This window comes from Oryzias melastigma, linkage group LG20 (genome assembly GCF_002922805.2).
Source record: "Oryzias melastigma strain HK-1 linkage group LG20, ASM292280v2, whole genome shotgun sequence".
Lineage (NCBI taxonomy): Eukaryota > Metazoa > Chordata > Actinopteri > Beloniformes > Adrianichthyidae > Oryzias > Oryzias melastigma.
Window position 1 is genome coordinate 12,325,195 of NC_050531.1, and position 24,468 is coordinate 12,349,662.

The 24,468-nt window shown below is 36.7% G+C and overlaps 3 protein-coding genes across 4 annotated transcripts in view; 2 read left to right on the plus strand and 1 right to left on the minus strand.

Moving 5' to 3' along the window:
• Positions 1 to 1,531, plus strand: part of c8g (complement component 8, gamma polypeptide) — a 5,618-nt gene extending 4,087 nt beyond the window's left edge. Inside the window, exon 7 of the mRNA XM_024280450.2 lies at positions 1,066 to 1,531. Within this exon, the coding sequence (XP_024136218.1) occupies positions 1,066 to 1,085 (20 nt within the window). The 3' untranslated portion in view covers positions 1,086 to 1,531. The remainder of the gene's footprint in view (positions 1 to 1,065) is intronic.
• Positions 1,532 to 1,876: 345 nt separating this feature from the next.
• Positions 1,877 to 3,146, plus strand: LOC112151488 (lipocalin). The gene is made up of 6 exons (XM_024280452.2): positions 1,877 to 2,039; positions 2,130 to 2,269; positions 2,342 to 2,421; positions 2,500 to 2,613; positions 2,692 to 2,793; positions 2,880 to 3,146. The coding sequence occupies exons 1-6, from the start codon at positions 1,953 to 1,955 to the stop codon at positions 2,897 to 2,899; spliced, it is 543 nt and encodes a 180-aa protein (XP_024136220.1). The 5' UTR covers positions 1,877 to 1,952; the 3' UTR covers positions 2,900 to 3,146.
• A 730-nt stretch (positions 3,147 to 3,876) lies between these two features.
• cntnap2a (contactin associated protein 2a) overlaps positions 3,877 to 24,468 on the minus strand; it is a 332,490-nt gene continuing 311,898 nt past the window's right edge. For both annotated transcript variants that reach the window (XM_024280015.2, XM_024280016.2), the window contains exons 23-26: positions 15,696 to 15,789; positions 8,194 to 8,472; positions 6,094 to 6,165; positions 3,877 to 5,921 (exon numbers count right to left, since the gene is read on the minus strand). In XM_024280015.2, coding sequence (XP_024135783.1) covers positions 5,722 to 5,921; positions 6,094 to 6,165; positions 8,194 to 8,472; positions 15,696 to 15,789 — 645 coding nt within the window. In that variant the 3' untranslated portion in view covers positions 3,877 to 5,721. The remainder of the gene's footprint in view (positions 5,922 to 6,093; positions 6,166 to 8,193; positions 8,473 to 15,695; positions 15,790 to 24,468) is intronic.

Here is a 24,468-nt window from a genome sequence, read left to right on the forward strand (position 1 = left end):
CAAAATAGATCAATGATTGGAGTGGGTCTCTAAAGGCAAAGGTAAATAGCGTACATTTTTACAAAAAAAATAATTTCCAAAATTGTTCATTTTTGCTGTTGTGAAGCCATGACTGATAAACCAGTAAACACATATTTAAAAAAAAAACTATTATTGCCTGTTATAACACACATGGCAACAAGTATTGAATAACCATCACAATTCAATAATGGTAGTCCAACTTTAAATTAACAAAGGGTTGATAAGGTGGAAGAATCTGTAAGACAAAAGAATTGATGGAATCGGCTTTGATGGGAGGAGCCTGCTTTGATTAACTCATATGTATTTACATAATGATTTACACATTACCAAAGGACTGCCATGATTGTTTTGGTGTCAAGCTGGAGAGTTTCAGCCTTTTGGACAGACAAAGGGCCTCAAATTCCAGAGAAAATCTCCTTAATGCAAGAAAATGCATCTGAAATTCTTTTTCCAAGGGTGGTTTTACACGTCCAGACTCCATGTCGTCTGTTCTTTTAGTTTCTATTTTTTTGTCTGCATTGTGGATAAAGACATTTTTACAAACTGTATATAAACAAAAAAAAGTAATTTAATCAAATCAAATCAAACCAGACCAGACCAGACCATCGAATCGAATCGAATCGAATCGAAACGAATCAAATCAAATCAAATCAAATCAAATCAAATCAAATGCTAATGGAAAATGTAAAACAGTCTAAATGCTGTTTTTTTTCGTTCAAATCACTGTAAATAAGTACTTAAATTATAAAAAATCAATCCAAAATCTTTTAATTTATTCTCCTAATAAACATTTAGCACAGAGTTCTCATTTCGTTTTAAAACCAGTCATGCCTGAATTCTGTTTTATTGCACAAAAAGTGAAAGCTGTCCAAGAAGTTTTCATGTTTGTTCTTGCAAGCTGTGGGTTTTTACAGCGCAGCTTATATAACAAAAAGTTTTCGAAACTTTGACAACAACATGTTATTCAACCTCCTCGGAACATCTTCTTGGAACATCTGCAAATACCACAGTGCAATCCTAACTTTATTCCTTCCTGGTTTACAGATTGCATCCCAACATGCTGAAGAAGACAGACTCCACCGTGGAATTTTGTTTTTAATTAATCGCAAAATGAGGAAATACACGTCCTAATATGTGAAATAAAGTTAACCTGTAAATACATTTATCAAATTGTATGAATTGACACCAAAAGGCTCTAAATGTTTCACATAAAAGCACATTTTAATGATCAGCTCCATACAAACTGATGTGGAGCTGCAGCTAATAAACCCCAGATGTGAACAGGCTTTCAAGGAATCTGTTATAAAATGCAGTTACAAAATCTACGCTCAGCTCGTCCCGGCTCCACCTCGCACTTCTTTGAGTGTGTGTGTGTGCATGCATGCATGTGTGTGTTTGTATGTTGCATAACTTGCTGATTGCAAGTCAGAGCGTGTCTCCTCAGATTCAGCACATTGTCCAGAATGTACACGATTGATGTTTTTCAGCAAATAAACAAGATTTCTAAATATTCCTGACTATACTTTTGCTTCAGGAAAAACGCTTCTACCCTGGGAAGTTTTTTTGTGTGTGCATGGAGTTCTTAAATGTTTAAAAAAGTATTTTTGTTCTCATATTGTGCAGAGCTTTTGAGTTTTTACCAAAAAGCTGTCATGAAAACTCAATTATCCCCCGGTTTCTGTAATAAAAACAAGTTTAGAAAGGGTCCATTCTTCCCTCCTCACCTTTCCCTTCTCCATCCACACGTGCCGGTTGTGTAAGAGAAGTGATTTGCATTCCTCTGGGAAAGATCTGGAGGTTTTGAATGGGCCAGAAAACAGAGGAGGAGACGGGAGGAGGAGAAATCCTAAAGATATAAGAGGACTCGGCTCGCTGTACCCCTTTACTTTGCTTCGACTGATCGTGCTGAGGAAGACGACACAAGAGGAGCCATGAAGATCACACTGCTGCAGGTTCTGGCGTGCGCTCTGGCTGCATGTGCAGATGTCGTTCCTGTGGGAGATTTCAGCCTGGAGAAGGTAGGAAAGAAAACTAAATAAATAAATACATAGAACATCTTTTTTTATTAGTATTTTAATGTAATTAGAGAATGTGAAATTCTTCCTCAGATTGCAGGGAAGTGGTACATGGTCGGCTTCGCCACCAACGCTCAGTGGTTCATCAATCACAAAGACACAATGAAGATGGGAACTGCTATGCTTGTGCCGACCGAAGGAGGAGACCTGGATTTGTCTTATGCCAATCTGAAGTAAGATGCCAACATCTATAAAGCTGCTTTCCTGTAGAGTTCAGCTTTCACATTATTTCACTCTTTTCTCAGTGCTGATGGGACCTGCTGGAGAATGACTCACCTGGCCAAGAAAACCGACACTGCTGGACGCTTCACCTTCCACAGCCAGGGTGAGTGTGAGCCACAAAAGCATACAAAAAAAAAATAAAATAAAAAAAATGTAAACGTATGTTTCTCCATTTTTTTAGCTTGGAACAATGACAACGACATGCGTTTTGTGGATGTTGTGTATGATGACTACGCTCTGGTTCACACCATCAAGACCAAAGAGGGAACATCGGAGGTCCTCAACAAGCTTTACAGTAAGCTTAGTTAAAATAAAAATGTTTTTTTCAAGGAAAAAATGTGAAAAAATGTTGAGGACTGATTATTGTTTGCAGGTCGTACTCCTGAGGTCAGTGAAGCCCTGCAGCAGAAGTTCATTACGTTCTCTATGGACACCGGCATCTTAGCTGACAACATCGCTTTCCTCCCTAAGAATCGTACGTTCTCCTCATCTCATCTCAAAGCTGCTTTAAGTTTTTGTGTTCTGGTAAATTTATTTTATTTTTGTTTTTTGCTTTTACAGAGGAATGTCCCGAGGCCTAAATGATGGCATGTTTCCCAGAGAAGTCCCCTCACTGTGATGTCTGCTGCTTCACCGAGCTCCTCACAAACTCTGATCACTGCTGCAAACCAAAGATTTGATTTCAGACGACATATTTCTCCTCAGCTCAGTGGAATCACACAAAAGCAATAAAAATAGGTAACATGGAAAAGAGCGCATGACGTTGAAGGTCCTTTTTGTAACTGCTGAACTCCTTTTTTTGAGTTTTGTTCCTTTTTTTAAATCATCGAAAAAATAAAAAAATAAAATGATTTAAACAAAGTTTTTTAATGTGCTGTTGTCTTATTTATGAGAAATATACCATCTAAATATGAAGTGGAAATGTGAAAAAAAATACAGTCAAAATTCAGTGGAACCAGACATCCGTAGATCTGAAACAGAAGTGTAAACTTCATAAAAATGTAAAGATAAATCAATATTGTTTACAAAAGTGGAATTTTTTATATTATTTTGATATGAAAATTAGATTAAAGCATCATTATTTCTGATGGTGGTTTTATAGTTTCAGAAAAACACAAAAAAACACCCATTGAAAAAAAAGTTACGATTGTATAGGCAGCATTTATGAATCGCACCAAAGATAAAATGTATTTTGAAATGTAAAGAAAACAACATAATATATATGGATGTAAAAATTAACTTTTCATAAATAAAAGACACTGATGAGTAGTGTTAAGTTTTAGGTGACCAGTTTTGTTTCCTATTTTCCTTGATTAAATTGTATTTAGATGTGCTACATTTTATGGCCACAAGAGGGCAGCAGATGACCCAAAAACATGAAGATGCAAAAATAAAATTGTAACGTTTCTTTTTCTTTATATCCACTTTCTTTGTAAATTATGCCAAAAAAGGAACAAATTTGGAAGAAAAAAAGAAGTCAATACCATAAACCTTCACTGTTTTTAGATAAACATTTTTGTAAACATGATGATGGAAGTAATGTGTCGAAAAGACAAACTTTATAGATCAAACACTCTTTATTGAACTCAGGAACGGAAAGGGGGTTATGGTCGATGCCGATAATCCATTTTTATCAACACTATGTTGAAACTACAGTTCAAAGGTGCATGGCTGCATATGAGCCCAAATATTTCAAAAGAAAAGAAAGAAATCAGGGTGACACGTTAATGGGTCTGATCGTGAGAGACAGGGTGCATGGTCTTTGAGGCCTCAGTAGAGGGCAGACTGAAATCATCAGCTGCCCCAAAATCTCTGATATGACTCATGTTAAAGTGGTTGGGGCTGTTTGACTAAACAGATGTAGAAAAGTCACACCAAAAACTAGAATTGGCAGCTGTAACACAATGTAAACATAAGGAGAACTGTGTTTTTGCTGGAGCATGACTGTTGATGCCAGACAGCAGTGCAACAGTGGAGCAGAAATAGATTCACGCGCCTCCACATTGTGGACACGTCCCTCTGGAAATGGACCAAGAGATGTTGAGTCATGCTGGATAAAACATGAGTGTTTTGCATCTGTGTGTGTGCGTCACAGAGGGTAGGAGGAAACGTCCTGTTTGCTATGCAGCTCAGCTCTTTAAACCGGCGTCTGCTGCTTTCCCCCACCAAACTGAGCATTCGGAATTGCTAAGTCAAGTTTAGATTCAGGAAAAAAACAGCACCGTTTTAGACAGGCAGCTAAAGAACACCTGAAAGGACTTCATGCAGCAGCAGTTAAGCAGAGTGGGGGCAAGGCGACAGGATCTTAAAGGCACTGAGGATTTTGAAGCCAATTACTTTCACCTTGTCCCTGGTACGGTTAGGATGTTTGCAGATAGTTTTTTAGGTTCATGCTGCTTCAGGACCTCCAATGCATTGAAAAACAGTGCATCCCCCATGGAGGCGGCACCTCCTCTGGCACTTGTTTTCACCCTAAATTTGACATACACACACTGATGTACACCGCAGACGTGTCAGCCCACAAATAATGCAAAAACCAAACATGAAATGTTCAAAATCCGGCGTAAGACTCGCGTGTTTGGCAAAGAAACATATCAGAATAAATACATATTCTCTCCTGTTCTTCAGTAAACAAAAACGAGAAAACAGCTGCCATGACGATGAGCTAAAATGACCACGAAGTGTCACAGTTTCCCATCATTCCTTGGGAAACTCCATTTGCGCAGAGGGAATCTCCCATATTATTAGGAGATCTAAACATAAAACTCTGTATTTCACAAATTAATACTATAATAAACAACTGTAATAAAGATATGACATTTTTTATAGGTGTTTAAACTCTAAATAAATCTTTAAACAAAAAAAGCGACACAAAATATTAAATATATACAAATAAACGTTTGGCATCCACAGTCATTTCTGTATCACTACAGTACAAGTGGTATGAATGAGTGTTGACAAAATGGTGCTTAAAAAAACCAAAAGAAAAGTTTGGCTTTGATCATTTTATATAATATTTTTGTTAAAATATAAAATCAAAATGCATTAGGGACTGTCAATAAATCTTTGCTATCACACCAACCAGCAAGTGTAATATTTTCGTCATGTACAGTATTCAAAGAACTCCTGAAAACTCCCAAGCACGATACAAAGAAGGACAAGCTGGTTAGTATATACGAGTCACTAACAGCTGTGCTTTATTGAATAAGTGTCCCCCCTTTTTTTCTATTATATAAAAAAACAAAAAAAGAAATCTGTACATGAGTTTTCATTTCTTCTGGGAGTTTGTTGTCCGACTGAAAAGCCGGCGATCTTTCCTTCCAGTGAGCGGTCTCTTGATTGAACCCCCTCCACGCCCGACAAGCTGAGCAGCTTCCTCTCTGCAGAGTCCCGTCGCTGCTCGTTAGATGAACCACTCCTTCTTTGATTCGTCGATGGTTTCGGGGTTGTCGGTGCCGATGATGGCCGTGTCGGCCGATTCGGCGGCGGACTCGGCGCTGCCCTTGGCCTCGTTGGTGTGGTAGGTGCCTTTGTGGCGGAACATGTAGCGGATCAGGAACACCAGCGTGCAGAGGATGGTGAAGATCACCACTGCAATTATTCCTGCAGAAGACGACGGGTAAAAGTTGTTCGTTTTTCCTGCATTTGCTAAACCTCGCCTTTTAATTTGTCTGAGAAAGTTAGACTATCAGATTAAAAATCCAAATAACAGTTTACTGTGTTCTATAGGCTATTAGGTACAATGCGGTAAACATCAACACAACAGTATGGATACCTCCAATGATGGCAGAGTCTCTGTTGACTCCATCAGGAATGACTCTTTCTTCATTAAAGGGAAACTCTGCATCTAGAAGACAAAATAATTAAAAAAAATGCATTTTAAATTTTTTTTCATTTAAAATATGTCACAAAAAACAAGAAAAAAACCTTCTGTCATGACTATAAGTTTCACTAAGGAGTATATTCTTGAAAATAAATAAATAAAGATGATTATTGACTGATGAAGGTTATTAAAAGGACAGACACGGGGACATAGACTTCAGCTGTGCTACATTCTTACATGTGGAAACAGACGAACTAGACTCTCGAGGTTCCGAATTTTTGAATCATTTTGGTTTGTTAAATCCTAATTTTTAGCTCAAGAACATGGCTTTTAGGTCTAGAAAAGCCATTCCTACAATACTTTTCACTAAGAATACAAAAATACATGTTTGTGATAGTAATGCCAGTAAAATAGTCACAGTATCCATTTTAAAATTTAAGATTTGGCTTGAAATTACAGCAAAAATCTTGAAGTTGAACTTGGATTTGTCACCAAAGACTTAAAGCTTGACTTAAACTTAAAAAACAGACATATATCATTATTAATCAGAGGAAAACACACATTATGGCAGATTAAGCTAATCTCCATCTGCAGTCCTTCACATAAAACCTGTACCAATAAAATGCCATAAATATTGAAAGTAGATTAAAATAGAAAAAGTGAAAAATATTCAAATAATAGTATATTGGTTTTTATTTTATGGGAGAACAACAGAATTCTCCCCATGTCCTGCTGACATCTCTGTGTTTTTAAAATACATTTATTTGTTTATAAGATGAATATTTTACATTATTGCCTAATTTTAAGTTCTGTTAAAATGTTCTTTTTTTTGTAGAGATGCTGTTATAAACAATATATGGGCACCATAAAGTTAACAAGAATTCATTTGCAAATTTATGAGGAAAAATCAACATTTTACATGAATAAATTTGTAGATTTATGTTCATATTTTACGAGAACAAGGGTCTTAAATTTATGGGAAATACGTTTTAGCCCTAACACAGACCCTAATGGCTCTAATACTCCATATTCTTCATCGCTGGTATAAGAATTATTTAAAAAAAAGAAAACAAAAAGTTGTATATCATCATTTTCAAGAATTTGATATACTGTTTTTGTGCTTTCCAATCAATCATTTAAAATTGAACAAATTGAATTTTCATCTTAAATCAGCTTATTTGACATGTTTTTTTGTAGATAATATTAGGATCTAAGTTGTTATCAACATTTACATTTGGATTTTGTCATCTCATGGCAGTCACGGAGAATTGGTTTATATAAAAAACTAAGATTATTTTTTGATTCTTGATGTCTAACAACAACCACTAAATCTCAAAGCATTTTTATCCATAAAAGGGATAATTTCGTAGCCATTTCTTCAGTGTTTCAGTCTTTCCATGCGTATAAATAACTGAATCCTCTGCATACATGTGAATTTAAAATCCCCCACAGATGGCAGGTGATTGATATGCAGGCTGAACCATAATGAATCCCTTTAAGCTCACAGTAAAGAGAACATGAAGCACTAACAAGGGTTTACCGCTTTAGTTTCATTCACACGCTTGCATGAAAAAGGTCACATTCATAAAAGTACCACTGCTTTTTTTAAAAAAATCACAAGATAAAAGTCAGAAATGTTTTTTTTTCTAATGCATATTTCACCTGAAACATTTTTGATATATTTTAGATATTGAAGTCTGCAGATGCCAAATTGCTGCCATTTGTACCACAAAAATTTCCAAGTATTTTGAAGATGTTTTTGCAGAATATTCACACTTTTCCTCAAAAAGTAAACAGAAAAAAACATTAAAATCCTGACTGTTGTACAACTAATTTAGCCACTATATTCATAAGCCTCCACCATGTATAACAGGCGTGTCAAGCAAGTAGCCAAAATCCAAAACACATCTAAATCACAGTCCGAACAGAATAAACATTTATTGAACACTTTAAAACTTAACTTTTAAAAACTTTAAATATTAACTTAGTAAAAAATATTATTCTAGTAAATTAGCAGGTGAGCACAAGGAAGACACTAGTTCAAGCTGTCACCTGTGTTGTCCAGATGCCAGGGATCTGTCGCAGCAGACATTGGTGGGATGGTGAGAGGGGACGCCCCACAGTTGGACTCTACCAGTTTGCCCTGGTAGGACGCAGAGAAGGGGGCGGCTGGTTGCGAGTCCTGCTGACCAGCTGTTGCAGCGGCCTGGGTCGCTGCTCTCAGCGCAGACTTGAGGGGGGCCGCTCTGTTGAACTGCACCCGCGACAGACACCCGATAAAACCCGGAGTGTTGTAATGCTCGACGACCACTGGATCTACAAATCCAGTTTCTGAGGAGACACAAAATTTGGAAAAAAGTGAATAAAAAATTTGAATTATAAAATGAAATTTCTGCAGTTAATGCTTTAAAATTATGGATTGAAGGGAAATAAAAAATAAAAAAGACCACACCCTAAAACAGTAGAGAACTCTGTTGTTCTCTGCACGAGCTTATTCACAAACATATTAAATTATAGTGGATGATAGAAGTCTGGGTATCTGGCCATGTTTTCTAATTACATTCTGTCTCTTTATTCTATTTTGTTCAGTTTAATCAATAATACATCTATGAGTGCTGCTGTGTTATGAGTTTGGCTTTAAAAGCATATTTTTCCTGCTGAAAAAAATTCAAACTCTATTTTTGAAAGTTGCTATTTATTTCCTTGTAGGTGGGCAGAAAAATCAGCCTCCTTGGAGTTGATGATGATTAACAGCTCTGGGTGAATAGGCATGCAGGCTACAAACATGGAGGGGTTACAGCAAACACAGATTACTGATAGCGGAAAATTCATGAGTTCAGAGTATGAGTTTGTCTCCTTTGTGTGCCTGAACACGTGCTCATTTGCGTGAACGAGCTCCGTGTTGTGAATATGACAGGCTGCTTTGCATATAAAACGGAATTCATAGCAGATTTTTTTTTGCAAAGCATTTGATTAGCTCTAAAGCTCTGGAGTCTGAGGATGAAAAAAATAAAAAATTACAGTTTGATTAAAAAACAATTGGTAACCTTTACTGCTGCATAAACCTCAACGAGGAATCCCGCTCTACCACAGCCAGATACCACAAACCGTCTCGTAATCTGTTTTATTACACACCCTGTGGGAGCAGTTTCCTGACTAATCAATAAAACATTAGCAAACACAAAAAAAACCCAACAAATCCTCACTGAGCTCCATTGGAAAAACCCAATCGACTATAGCTTAAAACTTAATGCAAACCGTTTGTGATCATGAAGGAGGGAGTGCACACAAACAGAATGTGCCACCGGTGGGGAGACGCCACATGAATAATTCAAAAGGGGGTGCCGGAGATTTTTACACGGTAGAGACCTGGAAACTGGGGGGGAAGAGGGTGTGGCCGCCCCTCTGAGAGGAACAAGAGAAAAGGTGAGAGGGAAGAAGCATTGAGTCGGTGGCGAGAGGGAAGAGATCAAACAGTTTCCATGGCAACAAATGAAAGTTGATGGGGTGGATGAGAGAGGGGGGAAAAGGGGGGAGGAGGTTGTCTGAGGTGATGAAAGTGACGTATTTGAGATGAATAAAGTGAATTTCTATCTATCCACAACACTTTTGATAAAAGGAGAGATATTTTGTGGCGAGCAGACCCAAACGTTGATAAGTGTCTGGATGCAGAAAACGACCAAACACACATACTGACGCCCCCAAGGGCCTTTCAGCTGAGAAGCAAGTTTCACCTCTTGATGTAAAATTCATCCTCCAACGCAGAGGCTGAGTGCAGCAAAAGGAAAACATGAACTACTTTCATTCTATTAGTTGGGACCTCTTTGATAATTAAATAAAAAAAGAGCCTTAGACATCAAAAAACAGCTGTGGCTGCAGCATACACACACATATAGACTAGCAGCAGCATGTCTTGATTTATTCGTACCCAGAGGTTTCAATAATAAAGATAACTGATGCAAAACAGAAGGCAGGAAACACAAATTTGCAATGACTCACGAGTACAGTGCTATAGTTGCTTCAGAAATCTCCAAAAGTTTTAAAAATATCACACCAAATCATCAAAAATGAGGAAATTCAACATGCATTTTGCCCTGCAGTGTCACACTTGCTGTAACCTTGACACCAAAGCATGAAAGTATAGTTACCTACATGGAAGCTTTTTGATTTCTCCCTTTTCTCCTCTGTCACACCTTCCTCTCTGCAGTGTGGATCTCTGCAAACAGCCCCACTCTGACAAGCATCTCTCTCCCTCTCTATGTTCTCCAACCTTCCTCCCTTTTTCTCTGCAGTGCAGTCCCACCCCCACTCTGACACAGCAGCCAGACAAAACCAGGAACCTGGAGCCTGTGAGGCGGGGATCAGGATTAAAACAGTCCCTCTACACGACAGTCATCATAGTTGCATGTATTCACCACTGAAAACAGACTGTGAAATCACAAAGGTGGTGATGGGATCAAATCTACTCAGATCAAATGATGGGAAGCAGACAGAATAAGATTTAATCTGAGTGAGTCTTGTGATTGCAGGAAAAACACAGATTTAGGAAAAAACTGATTGAGTTTAAAGACACAACTGTGTAGAAAATGATCTAATCAGGAATAAAATAGTTAAATTATTTAAATCCTGCTGTGCAATCAAATGATTTACTTAAGATTTTTAAAAATAACTTTTACTTATTAAAAAATAAATAAATAAATAATGTTAAAATGTTGCTTGTTATTATAAACTGCTAAACTCATGACCTCATATTTGATCTGAAATTATTAAATTAAATTAAAAATGTTGAGGTGAGTTTGTTTTAATTAATTTAATTCTGTAATTTATGATTAGATTTTAAAAAGCCTGATAATGAAATTATGTAAAAATGTTTAATTTAATGTCAGAGTGGTTAACTTTTCTAATAAATCTAAAGCACATATTTTTATTTTCTGCTACAAAAAGTAGTAAATAATTGCATTTACATGTTTGATTTTATTTTTTAAATTAAATCTGACTACATCACTTTTGTCATATTTTATAGTAAAAGGAAAAAAATGGTAAAGGAGCACCATAATGATAGAAAATGTCATAACTGTGCTGCAGCAGGAGGATCTTATTTGATGCAAAGTGGATTTTATTTTGAAAGGAACTTTAATGTCAGAAGTAAAATAAGCTGCAATTGTTTTACATAGAAAAATATAACAGTGGTATAATTCAGTTATTGCAAATATTTTAAAGCTGCATTTTATGAATAAATGGCTTAATGGTCACAAAATCGTAAAAAAATATATTTTTCTAAACAGTAACATAGAACTTTACATTTTTCTCTCTGTTTTTTGGTCAGTAAAAACTGGGCCAAATGGCTCCTTTAGTGTTAAAGGTGGTGTAACCTAGTAACTGTAATAACTGTCCTATAATCTAGTACTTTTAAAAGAGACAACTTCAAACAGTAAAGCCATTCTGACATGTAAACTAGAGAAGTTTTCTGTTGCTTTCTCTTTGGACACTAACTTCAACACTGACTAAACCTGAAGGATTCCTCTCTGAGTTTTCTCTGCTATGACATTTAGATGGTCTTGATGAAATAATATAATTTGGAGAGGATCAGCAACTTCTCCAAACATAGTTGGCTAATAACTAACTATTCTTGCTGTTTTGTTGGAAAGCAGCCACTCAAAAGCTGTTTGAAGACAAATGGATGACTTGATTAAATTAGGCAACTTGGAACTGTTTCCACAATCATTCAAGATCTTATCATATTTTGATCTGTTGTAAAAGTGTTCCCAGTGGTCTTTTAATTTTTATACAGCAGTTTTTAGCCACCCAAAAAGTTGTTTTTGAGGACATAGATTGTCTAGAAGTTCAGGAGAAATTCATCTTGATTAGTGGGAGGGACCGTTTAAAAGGAGTAAGCCAGCCCTTATGTCCCATCATCTTTTTTTCTCACACCCTCTCCCACTAGCTTACAGCTCCTCACAACCCCAACATAACATTACCGGTGCAATAAAAAATGGCGAGCAATATGAGAGGAGTTTTGAGCCACACAAAGACGTTCATAGATCGATATGTCTGTAAGCTGATGCATCAAAATGCAGCGGAGCCGGGAGGTTGTGGCTGATTGATGTAAGTAATAGATCATACCAACAGTATCTCAGTGTCTGTTTTTGTGTATTTTGTGTTTATTTTCATCTCTACAGTCTGTTAAGTAACAAAAACATGATTGAATTTGTCAATTGCGGTATTTTATTGTGAAAAATTGGTTATATTTGCAAAATGTACCGCATTTTTTTTTCTTGCGTCTTGCTTTAACTTCCTGCCACTCACGGATTGCGCCAAAACGATCACCACACGGCGCCAGCCGGCCGCAGAGGTGTGAACTACACTATAGCTTAACAAGGATGCAGAACGGAAGCACCCTCTTCACAGCACTTCTGCGTCCGGTGTGAACCAGGCGTTAGAAGTCAGATTTTAAGCTTAATTTTATTTATATATGTTCATTTATAATCAAGAAAATTGCTTCAAGAATCTGTAAAAACACCAAAAACACAATTGTCATTAGAGAGAGTTTTTGATGCTTCAAACTAGTTAAAACTATGTTAACCTATGCCTAATATTCATCAGTAGCTCTAAGCATTTTCACCTTTTATTACAAAACAATTTATCTCGGTTTTTACACTTTTTTCCTGTCTTTTTTTCTTTTGACCACTGTGGTTCAATTATTTCTATTAACCCAGAACACTTGATGTTTTGAAAAGGTTTTTGTAAGCAAAGGATGTATTTTTTCCAGTGGCTACATTTACTTTTTTTCATTTTTATTCATTAATAGGAAAAACATACAATATAAACTTGAGTTGTAAACTCATACATGATGGAAATAAAAATAAAGACAAAAGAAAAGGGGACAGAAAAAAGAAAAACTTATTTTGCCTTTTAACAGATCAAAAAATCAATCAATAAAAAAGAAAAATACAAAGTATTTTGCTGATTCGGTATACAATAAGAGAAGATTGGGAAAGAAAGAAACAACATTTTATAATTACAGCATCAACCAGTGTGAAATGAACACCCTACCTCAGGGATGAGTAGTTATTATTTGCACTACATAGATTTATAGTCCTCAATTATACTGTTTTTAATTTAGTTTTTAAAACTTGCTGTAGCATTTTTAATTTCTGGGCTCAATTTATTCCATTTATGACTCCATATACTGATACACATCGCTCTTTTAGTAGTATTCTGTGTTTTGGTTTAATAAATATTTCATGTCCTTTTACTAAATTTACTAAAACATTTCCTTAATATATTAATAGAACTTTGACGACAAATCTCTGGGTTTAAGTCTTGTTAAATGTCTTCCTAAATGTTACTTTTATTTTAAGAAATAGTAAAAAAAAAAATCCCTTTAGGAATCAAGTAAAAATAGAAATCTGTGATTAAAATGTTTTCATATTCAGGAATCCCAAAGATCATTCTAGAATATTGGATAAAACACACAAAAATGTCCACAATCTGCAGGGATCGTTGTTTAAACAGATTATGGATCAAGTTATCAACAGTGGGGATTTCAAAAACATACAAGAGAAGTTCAAATGTCACTGCGTCTCTGATATTCATGTCGTCTATAACTCCCGCCCCCTCAGGGCTGCAATCATTTGTCTGTAATAGTGCAATCACAGCAGCGTTATTTCTTCCATTCTGTCTCTGCCTATGGCTCTGAATCTATTCTCTTTGATAGGCGCTTGCACATGCACGCTCGCACATGCACACTCGCAGATTTATGGCACAGAGAATGGGGAAGGGGGGGGGCTGCAGCTCAGGCTGATGTATGACTCTTCTATCTGTTCCACTGGGATGCAGAGATCCAGGCGCGCTCACTGCACATCAAACAGAATCCTCAACATGCAGGCAAACGCTGCAGTGTCACAACAACTTTACATCAAATTCCACCTTTTTTCCTTATAACCTCCGCATTCAAAGAAAAACACATTTATTTGGATTTGCTAAACTTTTTTTTCCCTCCACAATAAAAGAATTGCACACATTTGTAGTCTAAATATACATCTCCATGTCAGCACAAAAGAAAGAGGATACGGTTACCCTGATGTGCACGGCGTACAGTTACATGATGCTCAAAGTTATAATCAAAACCGCAGAATCCACTGCTGAATCATCTCCTCTCTTTTAGATCAATATGGATTCAAAATAGTATCTTACAAGAGCGTAGATCTCTGGAAATCTATGACATTTTTTTTAAAGAGTATTTGTTCTTTATGTGAAGATACCTGATATTAGTGTAATCAGGTAAATGTTTAGCTGTCTCTTTACGGCTTAAAAGCTACTGTCTTCCTTTGTGATGTAATCCAGCTAATCCTATCCTACAACAATGAGGCTGTGTGGAGACAGAGGAGACGTCGCTCTGATCAGAGTGTGTTTGTGTTTCAGTAAACACTGGGTCTCTTTCTACAGCAAATCGAGACACAGAAGCTGTCTGACAGCCTGGCTTGGATAAGAGTAGCATTTGTTCCTCCTGCTGTCCTCCATAGCTGAATCTATTTTATTTTCCTTTTAACTTAGGAGTTCTTTATTCTGTTTAGAATGGATCATTTCTACATGCAGAGATAGCGATGCTCTTCCTGCAAAAAACAGAATAAAATTTCACACAAGAGAAGACTTTGTCCTCCTTGACCTTGAAGGAATAATGCTGTGTCAGCTGATTGAAGACCGATGTCTGTGCTTTTGGGTGCTGAGGTGGTTTAAAGTGTGTCTGAAGGGTTATTCCATGTGATTGAGTGTACACTTTTCAATAGTTCTACCTCATTTATCACTTTCACCTCACTAACTTTCTTGTATTTAGAGATAAAAAGCAAAAAATGAAGTAAAAAAGAAAAAAAAATCTTGCACATTAACAATAACAAAAGAATAAATTATAATTTAATCTGTTGAACAAATGTTATGGCAACATTTTGTAGGTTCTTTTGACAAACAAACAACAAATATTCACTATTTCTTGGTAAAAAAAAATAAAATGTTGCATTTAATCCCAAACAGTCAAAAATTTTGAGACAAATTGATATATTTTCTGTCTGTGTCATTATGTCTAATCCAAACAGGCTGAACATCAAATGTTGCATTATAAACCTTTTTTTAGCGTTCTGGCGCCCCTTAGTGGACAAAATACAAATTACAGTATTAAAAAAAGAAAATATATCAATTTTTGCAACAAACTTCGTTAGTTTTTTTATAATAAAGTTTTTTTCCATTTTTTAACATGTTTTTGAAGTTTTCATTTTTAATATAATTACACTTCATAAAAGTTTCTCATTATATTAAATTATGGAAAAATGATAAAACACATATGAGTAACAGTAGAGATCATAGTTAAGTTATAATAAAAAAAATATTATATATTTTTCCAAAAAAACAGACAGTTTACAGTGGAAATCCTAATTGTTTTGTTATTAAAAAAATCCTCTCTCACTTCCTCCTGTGTTTGGACTGTTTTGGGTTCCTGACAGAAAATAGGGGGAAAAAAGGGAATCGTCAAATACATATTTAAAAGATTAATGACTTACCATAGACTTTTCCTAAGAACAGAGTCTTGATCAGGTTGAACTGTGTGTCTGAGGCATCTGGGAGTGTGTAACTGACAGGAGGGTAATGATCCAGCTGGAACCAAAAACACACAAGAACAAAGACAAGAGTGAGATAATGATGTTTTATAATTAAAACATTGTGCATTTTAATAAGTGTGAGCATTAAGCCTCCTGTGCACAACTTTTTGCTGCATCAGCACATAAAAACAAGTGTACAAGCAGAAGATTGTAATTTATTGATGCAGATGAGTGTGGTTGTAGCTCAACAGCTCCCCTGTGTGGCCTTCTCAGGTAAAATTCCAGGGAGAGGAAAACAAAACCAGTAACTATAACTCGAAAAAAAAACACTAATGAGGGTTTAGGCCATCCCAGAGGAAAAAGAACACAACTGGAGAAAAAAACAAATAAATAATAGAAGTATAAATGCAGAAAAACTAAATAAATTAAGAAAAAATCCTCGCCATTTCTTTAATTGTGAATCTTTTTTTGCTGGAAATTCTGACTGCAAATAACCACATTTGCATAAAATAGTGTGTCAGATAACAAAACAATGCCTGTGGCTTTCCATTTTGTGATCCTAATGAAAGGCTGTGACCACATCAGTGAACATGTGCAGCAAAATCCTCCTCACTGCACGAGTTCAGTGCCTTTATGTTACTGCTACAAACATGCAAACTTGACCTGACAGGTTTTTTTTAATGGCACAAACTTACGCCTAAACAACAAAGGCTCAAGTTAGTCAAAAGTGTCTCATCAGTGTGTGTTTGTTGTACATAAAAAATAATAAAAACTGCCTAGAATTCTTTGTTTCTATTTAGACTAAATAAAAAATGATGTCAAAACTAACAGGAAAATTTTACTTTTTTTTTTTAGCTTCAAACTGTTGAACTGTGAACATTTTTATGTAGACATCCATCCGTGGAGGTGTGAGAGCGGAAAGGGTGACGGAGGGGACTTTAATATCCCTGCAGCATAATTAACTGCTGTTTCAGAGAAGTTTCTAATTAGCTCAGAGGATGCAGACACTGTTGTTTGAGGGAATAATTTCACAAACTTCAGAAAGTCGGTTTCTGTGCTTTAAAGGAATAAAAGAACTTCCTTCTTTTTGTTTTCCAAAAGAAACCGATTTTGGGGAGACACTATGTACTTTAGCTGCAGTGTTTTCTCCTGCTCTTGTTCCATTGTTGTGCTGAAAAACTGTCTCAGCTGGGATTTTAATAACATATCACATTTTCTATTAAAACTTTCTTAGCAGATTCAAAAATATTATCTTTCTATTGTAGAAGAATTGTGTGGGTTTGACTTTCTTGTTTTTTTGGTTTTATCAAAGGAGATAAACTGGAGAGCAGAGGAGAAATCTGACCAAAGAACCGAAAGTGATGAAATTCTGTCAAATTTTGAGGTAATCAATGACATTCATTTTTGTAAATTATATAAAAACAATTGAAAAGTGAACAATTCAAATTTAAACAGAATATAATTGAGCTTGAGGGGTATGACTACTATTAAATATTCATGGCTGAGTTTTGAGTTTCTTCTTTTTCAGTTTATCTTTTTGACAAAATTTAAGGGTTTTGTTGTATTTTACTTCTAAAGGAACTGTCTTTGACTTTTAGATTTCTTCATTTTGCATCCAAGTTTGTGCATTTTCCTTCCGATTCTACATTTGGAGACAAGAATGACAACAATGTGTGCAGTACTGCCACAAATTTCCTGTTTATTTCAGCTCCCTATTTTTGTTTCAAAAGCAGACAAAAAAAAGTTTTTTGCTTCTATTTGTTAGGGATGCTCTCACAAATCCCAAATCTCAATCTCTAAAGGTAAAAGAAGAACCTCAAGACTGTGTAAAAAGTTTTCCAGCTACCAGTAGAGGGCAGTCAAAGCCATTTAGTGCTTCTTCAGATGTAAATATGTATGATTAAAAACAATAGAAAATAAGAAAAAATGCTGCATGTCAGACTTAATAGTGATTAAATAAAATCATTTGTGTTTTTGCTATTAAGTAGATGCTAAATTAAAGTAATTTTAGAGCCGAAGTGGTTCATATTTGCATCAATAGGCCTCAAGAGGTTAAAGGTCAAGCCCAAAGTCGGCTTTCTCCATTTTCTGTTGCTCAAAATATTCTTCCTAATACATCATAAAACGAATTTCCAGTCATCCTTTTATTACTTAATCTAATTTAAATAAGCCTTAATCGAAAAAAAAAAATACTAAAACTATAATGATTCTTGCAGCTTCGTGAATCCTAAAATCGAGTTAGATGGTTTAATCTGTCCTGGCTGTGTCTGATATATGAGAATGGAGGGTGAATATGGGAGGTGCAGGAGAACCGCCTCAGACAGGATCCTTCATGTTTGGGACTATTAGTGAAACAGCAGACATGATGACATCTTTATAACTTTTTCAGTTTGAGGGTCTAAAGCTTCACATTTAAATCTGAGTTTGTTTGTAATGTCAAGAACTTCCAAACATCACACAGTTCTCCTGTTATTGCAAATTGAAGTTAAGGTGCAATAAATTTAAGGTGGAGAAGGTTCTTTCTTATGTTTTCAACAGGAACTGATATTTTTTTGTATTCACTTTCTCTCCATTTTATGTCTTTACATTTCAGTTTTTGTTTCTCTTCAGAATCTTTGCCTTCATCTGTTAATTTCATTCTTTTTTTTTCTTAAAATCCTTTAATCTGCCTGTTTGCTGCATTCATTTATGCTTCCTTCATCAGAACGGCTCTGACCCTGACACTAATTTTTCCAAACAGAATAAATGTATGTTTATTTTTGTTGCCCTTGAAAAGGTGCTCTGTCTGTGTAAAGCACACCCTCCTCTTCATCGCAGTTCACATCATTGAAGCAACCAAAGCAGTCGCTGACGGAGGAGAGCAGACGCCTGAAGGGAACCCTCACTTTCATCTCAGAGGCTGTGAGATCTTTTTAATCTAAGTGTGGTGTGTGTCTTTGATAGCAAGGTAGCATAACAAGATCTTGAGCTTAAATCAAGCATGCTTAGAGCTGTTCATATGTGTGCATCCCTTCATGCCAAAGAGTTGAAGATCATAAGATCCACGAAAAGGATTTTATAAGTGACATTTTCTCCTGATTCTTCCTCAAAAGTTCCTCAAACTGAGCAGCTGCTTGTTCAAATTCTACAAAGATTCACAAAGACTGAGGACCTCTGTAACTGAGGTAAACACTTTACTCAGGAAATTAAATGTGATCCGTTTGGAAGACCTTAGAAGCTCTGCCATATTGCATCTGACTCACAAATTTACTTCTATTTTATTTTTAAAGCATTGAGGCTCAACCTTTCCCTTCCCTTTAGAAAAAAACAAACAAACATAAAATTAATCCTGTTTAGCTGTAAATTCAGAACTTTTTCAAAACCTGAATTTAGACTAACTCCAATGAAAGCTGTGTTTTTACCATGCTCTTGTGGTATTTTTCTCATGATGGGGGACATAAATAAAGAAAATTAAGCTTAAAAATGCATTTCTGAGTATTTATTTATTAAATTTTTATAAATTAAGAGCAGATTTAAAAAATGCAGTTGGAAAAAAGCTTCCAGCTGTGACGTAGATGAAGAGGTAGTGAGAGGCTGTACGCTAGCTGAAGAGAGCGTAAACAAAAGGATGATGGGAAATAGGAGGGGCTTACAACGAACCAACCGCTCTGCAGAAACCATGTCTTAGAAAACGACAGTTTTTTTTAAAAAATTGTGGCTAAAAATGGCACAATCCTAATTAAAAGACCACTTTAGCTAGGATTTCATAATAAAAGGCATAACTGAAGAATTATTTTGAGGTAAAAACTTTATTTCCTAAACTATTAGCTAAGTATTATTAAGAAAGTATTAATAACTATTAAGAACTTACCATCTGTGGACGTTTAACTGCTTCCTTTAGTCCTTCCAGTCATGCTGTCACCTCATCCACTGACTTGTTGTGTCTGCTTGACTGATACCATTCACACTTGTTATTTTTTTTTCAGACAGGCCATTTGACTGTCCATTTAGATTTTGACTGACATCTCTATCGCAGATGGAAGCTAAGTCAGACATGCCCCGGCTCCTTCTCGTCTGTGCCAGCTGCCAGGCGTAGACGCAGAGCGAGGTTTGCCCCGGGGCAGAAGGAGCGCCACGCTAAACCGGCAGAGTTGGAGACTCCCTCGACATGTAGCCTTTTATTCAAGTGTTTAAAAAGTCACTGACAAAGTCATTAATGCCTTTGTCACATGTGAGAGGGGTTGTGCTGCAGGTTTTTAGGTTGTCCGGGCCCGGAGAGGGTTGTAGAGTGGAGTGATCGTAAGAGGAGCGCAGGTGTGTCTAGCAGTTCCTTTGAGGCCCCACCTCAAGGAATGTCATAAAAATGGAACGTACAACTGTCGTGCATGTAATAGACAATAAACTTTTCTTGATCCAAAGGGAAACTGGTATTAGAGCAACACAAGTTTCCCAGAGGTGGGCTGGAGCCGCTCAGATCAGGCAGTGCTAATCCCCCAGAAAAGACACACTATATGTTGTCAAAAATCAAGCATCTTCCACCTGTGTCGCAGTAAAGATTGAATTACAAGCAAAAATACATCACCATTTAAGCAAGATTGACTCACAAAAACTAAACATCCACATACACAGATACATGCCAGGCTAGCCCTGTAGCAGCCGTGCGTTATTGCACAGCGCATCACGGCGTAGCCTGAGGGAGCAACAAGAGTTCACCAAGGTGTTGAAAACTAGGGAAAAGGTCATAAAGGGGAGAGGAATGTGGGTTTTAATGACACCCAGCCTTGCTTATTGCACTTTGAGCTGATTTTTTTTTGATGGTACAGCCAGAGAGTGTCCTTGGGCAGGGAAAGTCCGATTCGGGAAAATTGTTTAGGCACTGTAGGTACTGGTTTGTGGTGAAGTAGTCACTAATCCAGGCCAATTTTCACGATTTCCTCCAAGTCGAACCGTAAACTGCTCCGTCTTCCCAAAGGAGACTTTGACATGACACACGCTGGTGTAATAAGTGTATCGTGAAGTATTCGTAAGGGTAATACTTGCACTTGTGAGGTACAGTGATGCTATCGTACAGAGTTATTCAGTGATGTCACAACTGTTCTTACAGGCGGGTGTCTACGCACAACAGAGGTTTCTTTCTTTTATTTTTAAAATTTGTGTCAGTTTTTGATATCCTTGCTACAGTCATGGACTACAACAACCAAGTGCCCGAGGATCTGTCGCGAGAGGAGAGAGGTGGTCTGCAGTTGAATGAAGACTCCATTGTTGTTGCTTTCTTAGTCGTTGCACAACAATGACGCAATGACACACTAGCTCAGTGTAAGCTCGGCTTAATTGAGTTAAAACCTTCGTCAGAATTAACTGAACCGTACCGTACCAATCCTTAACATACTGGGCTGCTAAGTCGAAACAAGGTTTAACAGTCAGGCTGCATGCAAAGAGCTTAGAAAGGAGCGCACAAACGTCAAATTACCCTTTTGTGTTGTCCAAGTGTTTGCTACGACCTATCACCAGCAGCACAAATGTCCCGAGTGTTTATTTAAAAACCAATCGGAGACCTACCTTTTTATGAAACCATCTGCCTGACATATTTCATGTACAATCTTTGTAGCTGCTGTGCGTTCACACACTCACCATATTTGAAATCACTTAATGGAAAGTTTCATTTTGCTATAAATACAACAAGCAGTGTATTTGTGTGCTGCTTTAACTCTGTCTTGTGTATTTCTACGCTGGACTGCCTCTTCTCCCAGCTGTGGGTTGAGAGCAAACAGATAAAATCACAGATACAAGCAGCGGAAATGAGATTCCTTCACATGGAGGCCGGGGTCTCCCTCAGAGATAAGGTCTGAAGCTCATCCCCTCCCCGCAGGAACTCGGAGGAGCTGCTGCTCCTTCACTTCTAGAGAAGCCGTTTAGAGGCGGCGTGGACGGAACGCCACCTGGACACCTTCCTAATGAGGCGTTACGAACACGTCCAAAAGAGAGGAAGACCCTGTGGCGGAGCAAGGACACGCTGGAGAGATTATCTCTCAGCTGTGCCTGGGAATGTGTCTTCCAAGAAGAGATGGGATTGCTGGCTGGGAGCAGGGGGGTCTGCGTGTCCTTGCTGACACTCTGCTTGAATCGCATTTAAGTGGGGCCTAACAGTTGGATGGATGGGTGTCCTTTTACTGTATTTCTCTTTCCTGCAGCGACTTTAAATAGAAATCATAAAGTTTGAACAAAACAAAAAGCTTTTTTTAAAGAATTCCTGGTACTTTTCCATGAGTCTTTATTTCTCTAACATTCAAAATGATGGATATGTTAAATAAACAGACAATTACAGATGACTTGCAATAGTAAAACACAAGGTTGCTGTCTGTTTGTGACCCTGTGAGTGACTGCTAATCCGTCCAGATGAGACCTGAGATAAGGTGCAGTTCCCGTTGACCCTGAGCGGGATTGAAGCAGGCGGAAGGATGAATGGATAACATGTTATCTTTGTGTTCCAAAGGTTGATTTAACTTGAGAAAAAATGGAGCGGATGAGCATTAATCATGTTGCTCAAGTCAGATTATATAGCAACAAACCTGAAGGGAAGAGGGTCATAGCGTAAAAGCTTTGAGTGCATCATAGATCCAGATGATGCTCCGTGCATTGGTATTAATGCAGATCCAGGTAATCGTCTGTGTAGATCAAACCCGGTTGTGCAGAAACCTCAGAGTTTGTCAGTCGGTGTTTGTGTGTTGACAAGCGCCCGAAGGTGGTGAGGAAACATAAAATAGTTTCTCTCATCAAAGTAATCTCGTCTTAGTGAACTTTCCGGCTCTACTATTTATAATTATCTCTTTATCTTTCCTCTGCACCTCCCTGGGCTAATTAGCTTATTTCTGACAACCAATGGGGTGCCTTCTGGCCACTATTGTTAGTCTCTACGCTGTTCTACGTTTGACTGCTAAATCTCTGAACTCCTTGGATGATTATTATTTAGAATGCAGCTCAATTCCACACACTTGATGAAATACAGCTTAAAAATGAACATCAGAGGTTTAATGTGAGAGGAGTGGCAGATTTGTGGTGTGCGTTTGCGAACGAGGGGATGAACAAAGGATCCCACAGTTACTTCAATCACTTTTGGTGGCAATAACAGAGGTAGTGTTATTTCCAAGTGCACCCGGAGGATTTATCAGCAGCTGACAGGTGTTATTTGCTCAGAAAATAAGTATGTTTTTTTATTGATTGCTTCGGTTTAATTTTCTTGCTGTCTGAATTTTTTCTCTGCAGAGTGAGACTGCTTCTAATGAGATTCCAGGATAAATAGGACCATTGTTGGGGAAGCTACCACGTGTGGCGTGTGTGTGGGAGAGGAATCAAAGGAATCACTGTTGTGGAACTGAGTGCATAAGGATTGCACCTTTGCAGGAGTTCTGCGGTTTGTTATATTAAATAATCTTATTAAATTGCAATGCAGAGATTGACTTTTATTGCTCTCACAGTAATGCAAAACCTAAAGTCCCACTTCAGCAGCAGAGCTGCATGATTATATTTAAAGTAAAAGTCAATAAATTCACATCCTTTAGAAGCAAAGTTCAATGTAAAATACATCTGTTTACTAGTTTTTTTTATCAGTTGCAGTCCCTATATTTATAGAAAATGTATATATATTCTTAAAAAAACTAATTAGTTTTTATTCCTTTTTTCAAAATCCGAGGTCTATTTTGTATTTTTTTTATCTAAATGTTCCATACAGATTTGTGGATGCTTAACTGATAGTACAAACAATCATTTATTATACCTTTATTATCTTTACATGACGAGAATATCAAATATGCAAGAACTTCTGTACCCGGTTCATCCTTGCGTATGATTTTCCATATGCTAAAAGAACCCGTGTTGGTTGGTTCAAACTGAAATCCGCTCAGGGGGGGAGATGGCATCTCTGCCAGGAATGAACAAAATATGCAAGAGATGCCCAGAGCAACAACTGACATTACAAACACGCTCGCTGAAATTCCAGAGTTGATGTCATTATCCACAGTGTAATAATATGAGGAGGAGAGACAGCCATCGCTCCAAGACAAACATCCAAAAATGCAAATGACAGTTTGCAGAACACAAAGAATTATACAAATTAAATTACTTTGGTGGACATCTTAAAACCAGAACTTTGTTGCTGTGTTTGCTGTTGCAGGAACCACAGATCATAGATGAAAATTAATTCTGGCTTTTTTAAAACGTGTTTCGTCTTGTTTTATCATGTGGTTTTCTTTTAAATTGCATTGTGCACTTTAAAATAAATAAATAAACCAAAATATTGATTATGATTGTTTCTGTATCATCTTTTAAAGCAGAATATTTTGTAAATTTTTTGAAATGAGGATTTCACAATTTAAAACTCATCATTTATTCACATTTTTTCATTTCATCTCATAGAAGGCTATTAATTTCCAAAGCGTTTCAGCCTGATGACATGATACTGCCACCACCATGCTTTGGTCTAAATTATTTTATGTATATATTAAAAAAAGTACAAAACAACATTCAAAATCTCTGATTTTTTAATAATAATATGTACAATAAGGAACATCTAAACATTTATTTTAAGTCAAATTCTTATCAGTCCATCTGGGTGTGTGAAACTTGTTCCTGACTTTTGATTCTTTATTAAACATCTCAGAAAAAAAGAAAAAGAAAAAGAAAATAACTCCATCTTTGGATTAACTGTGTTGACTTAAGGTTTTAAAACGTTTTTCTCATTAGATTGTTCTCAAGTAAA

Excerpts from the sequence above, each read along its gene's own strand:
- LOC112151488 (XM_024280452.2), top strand. The coding sequence starts at position 1,953 with ATGAAGATCACACTGCTGCAGGTTCTGGCGTGCGCTCTGGCTGCATGT. Across the intron at positions 2,422-2,499 it reads CTTCACCTTCCACAGCCAGG|CTTGGAACAATGACAACGAC; the intron begins GTGAGTGTGAGC and ends CCATTTTTTTAG. Across the intron at positions 2,614-2,691 it reads GGTCCTCAACAAGCTTTACA|GTCGTACTCCTGAGGTCAGT; the intron begins GTAAGCTTAGTT and ends TATTGTTTGCAG.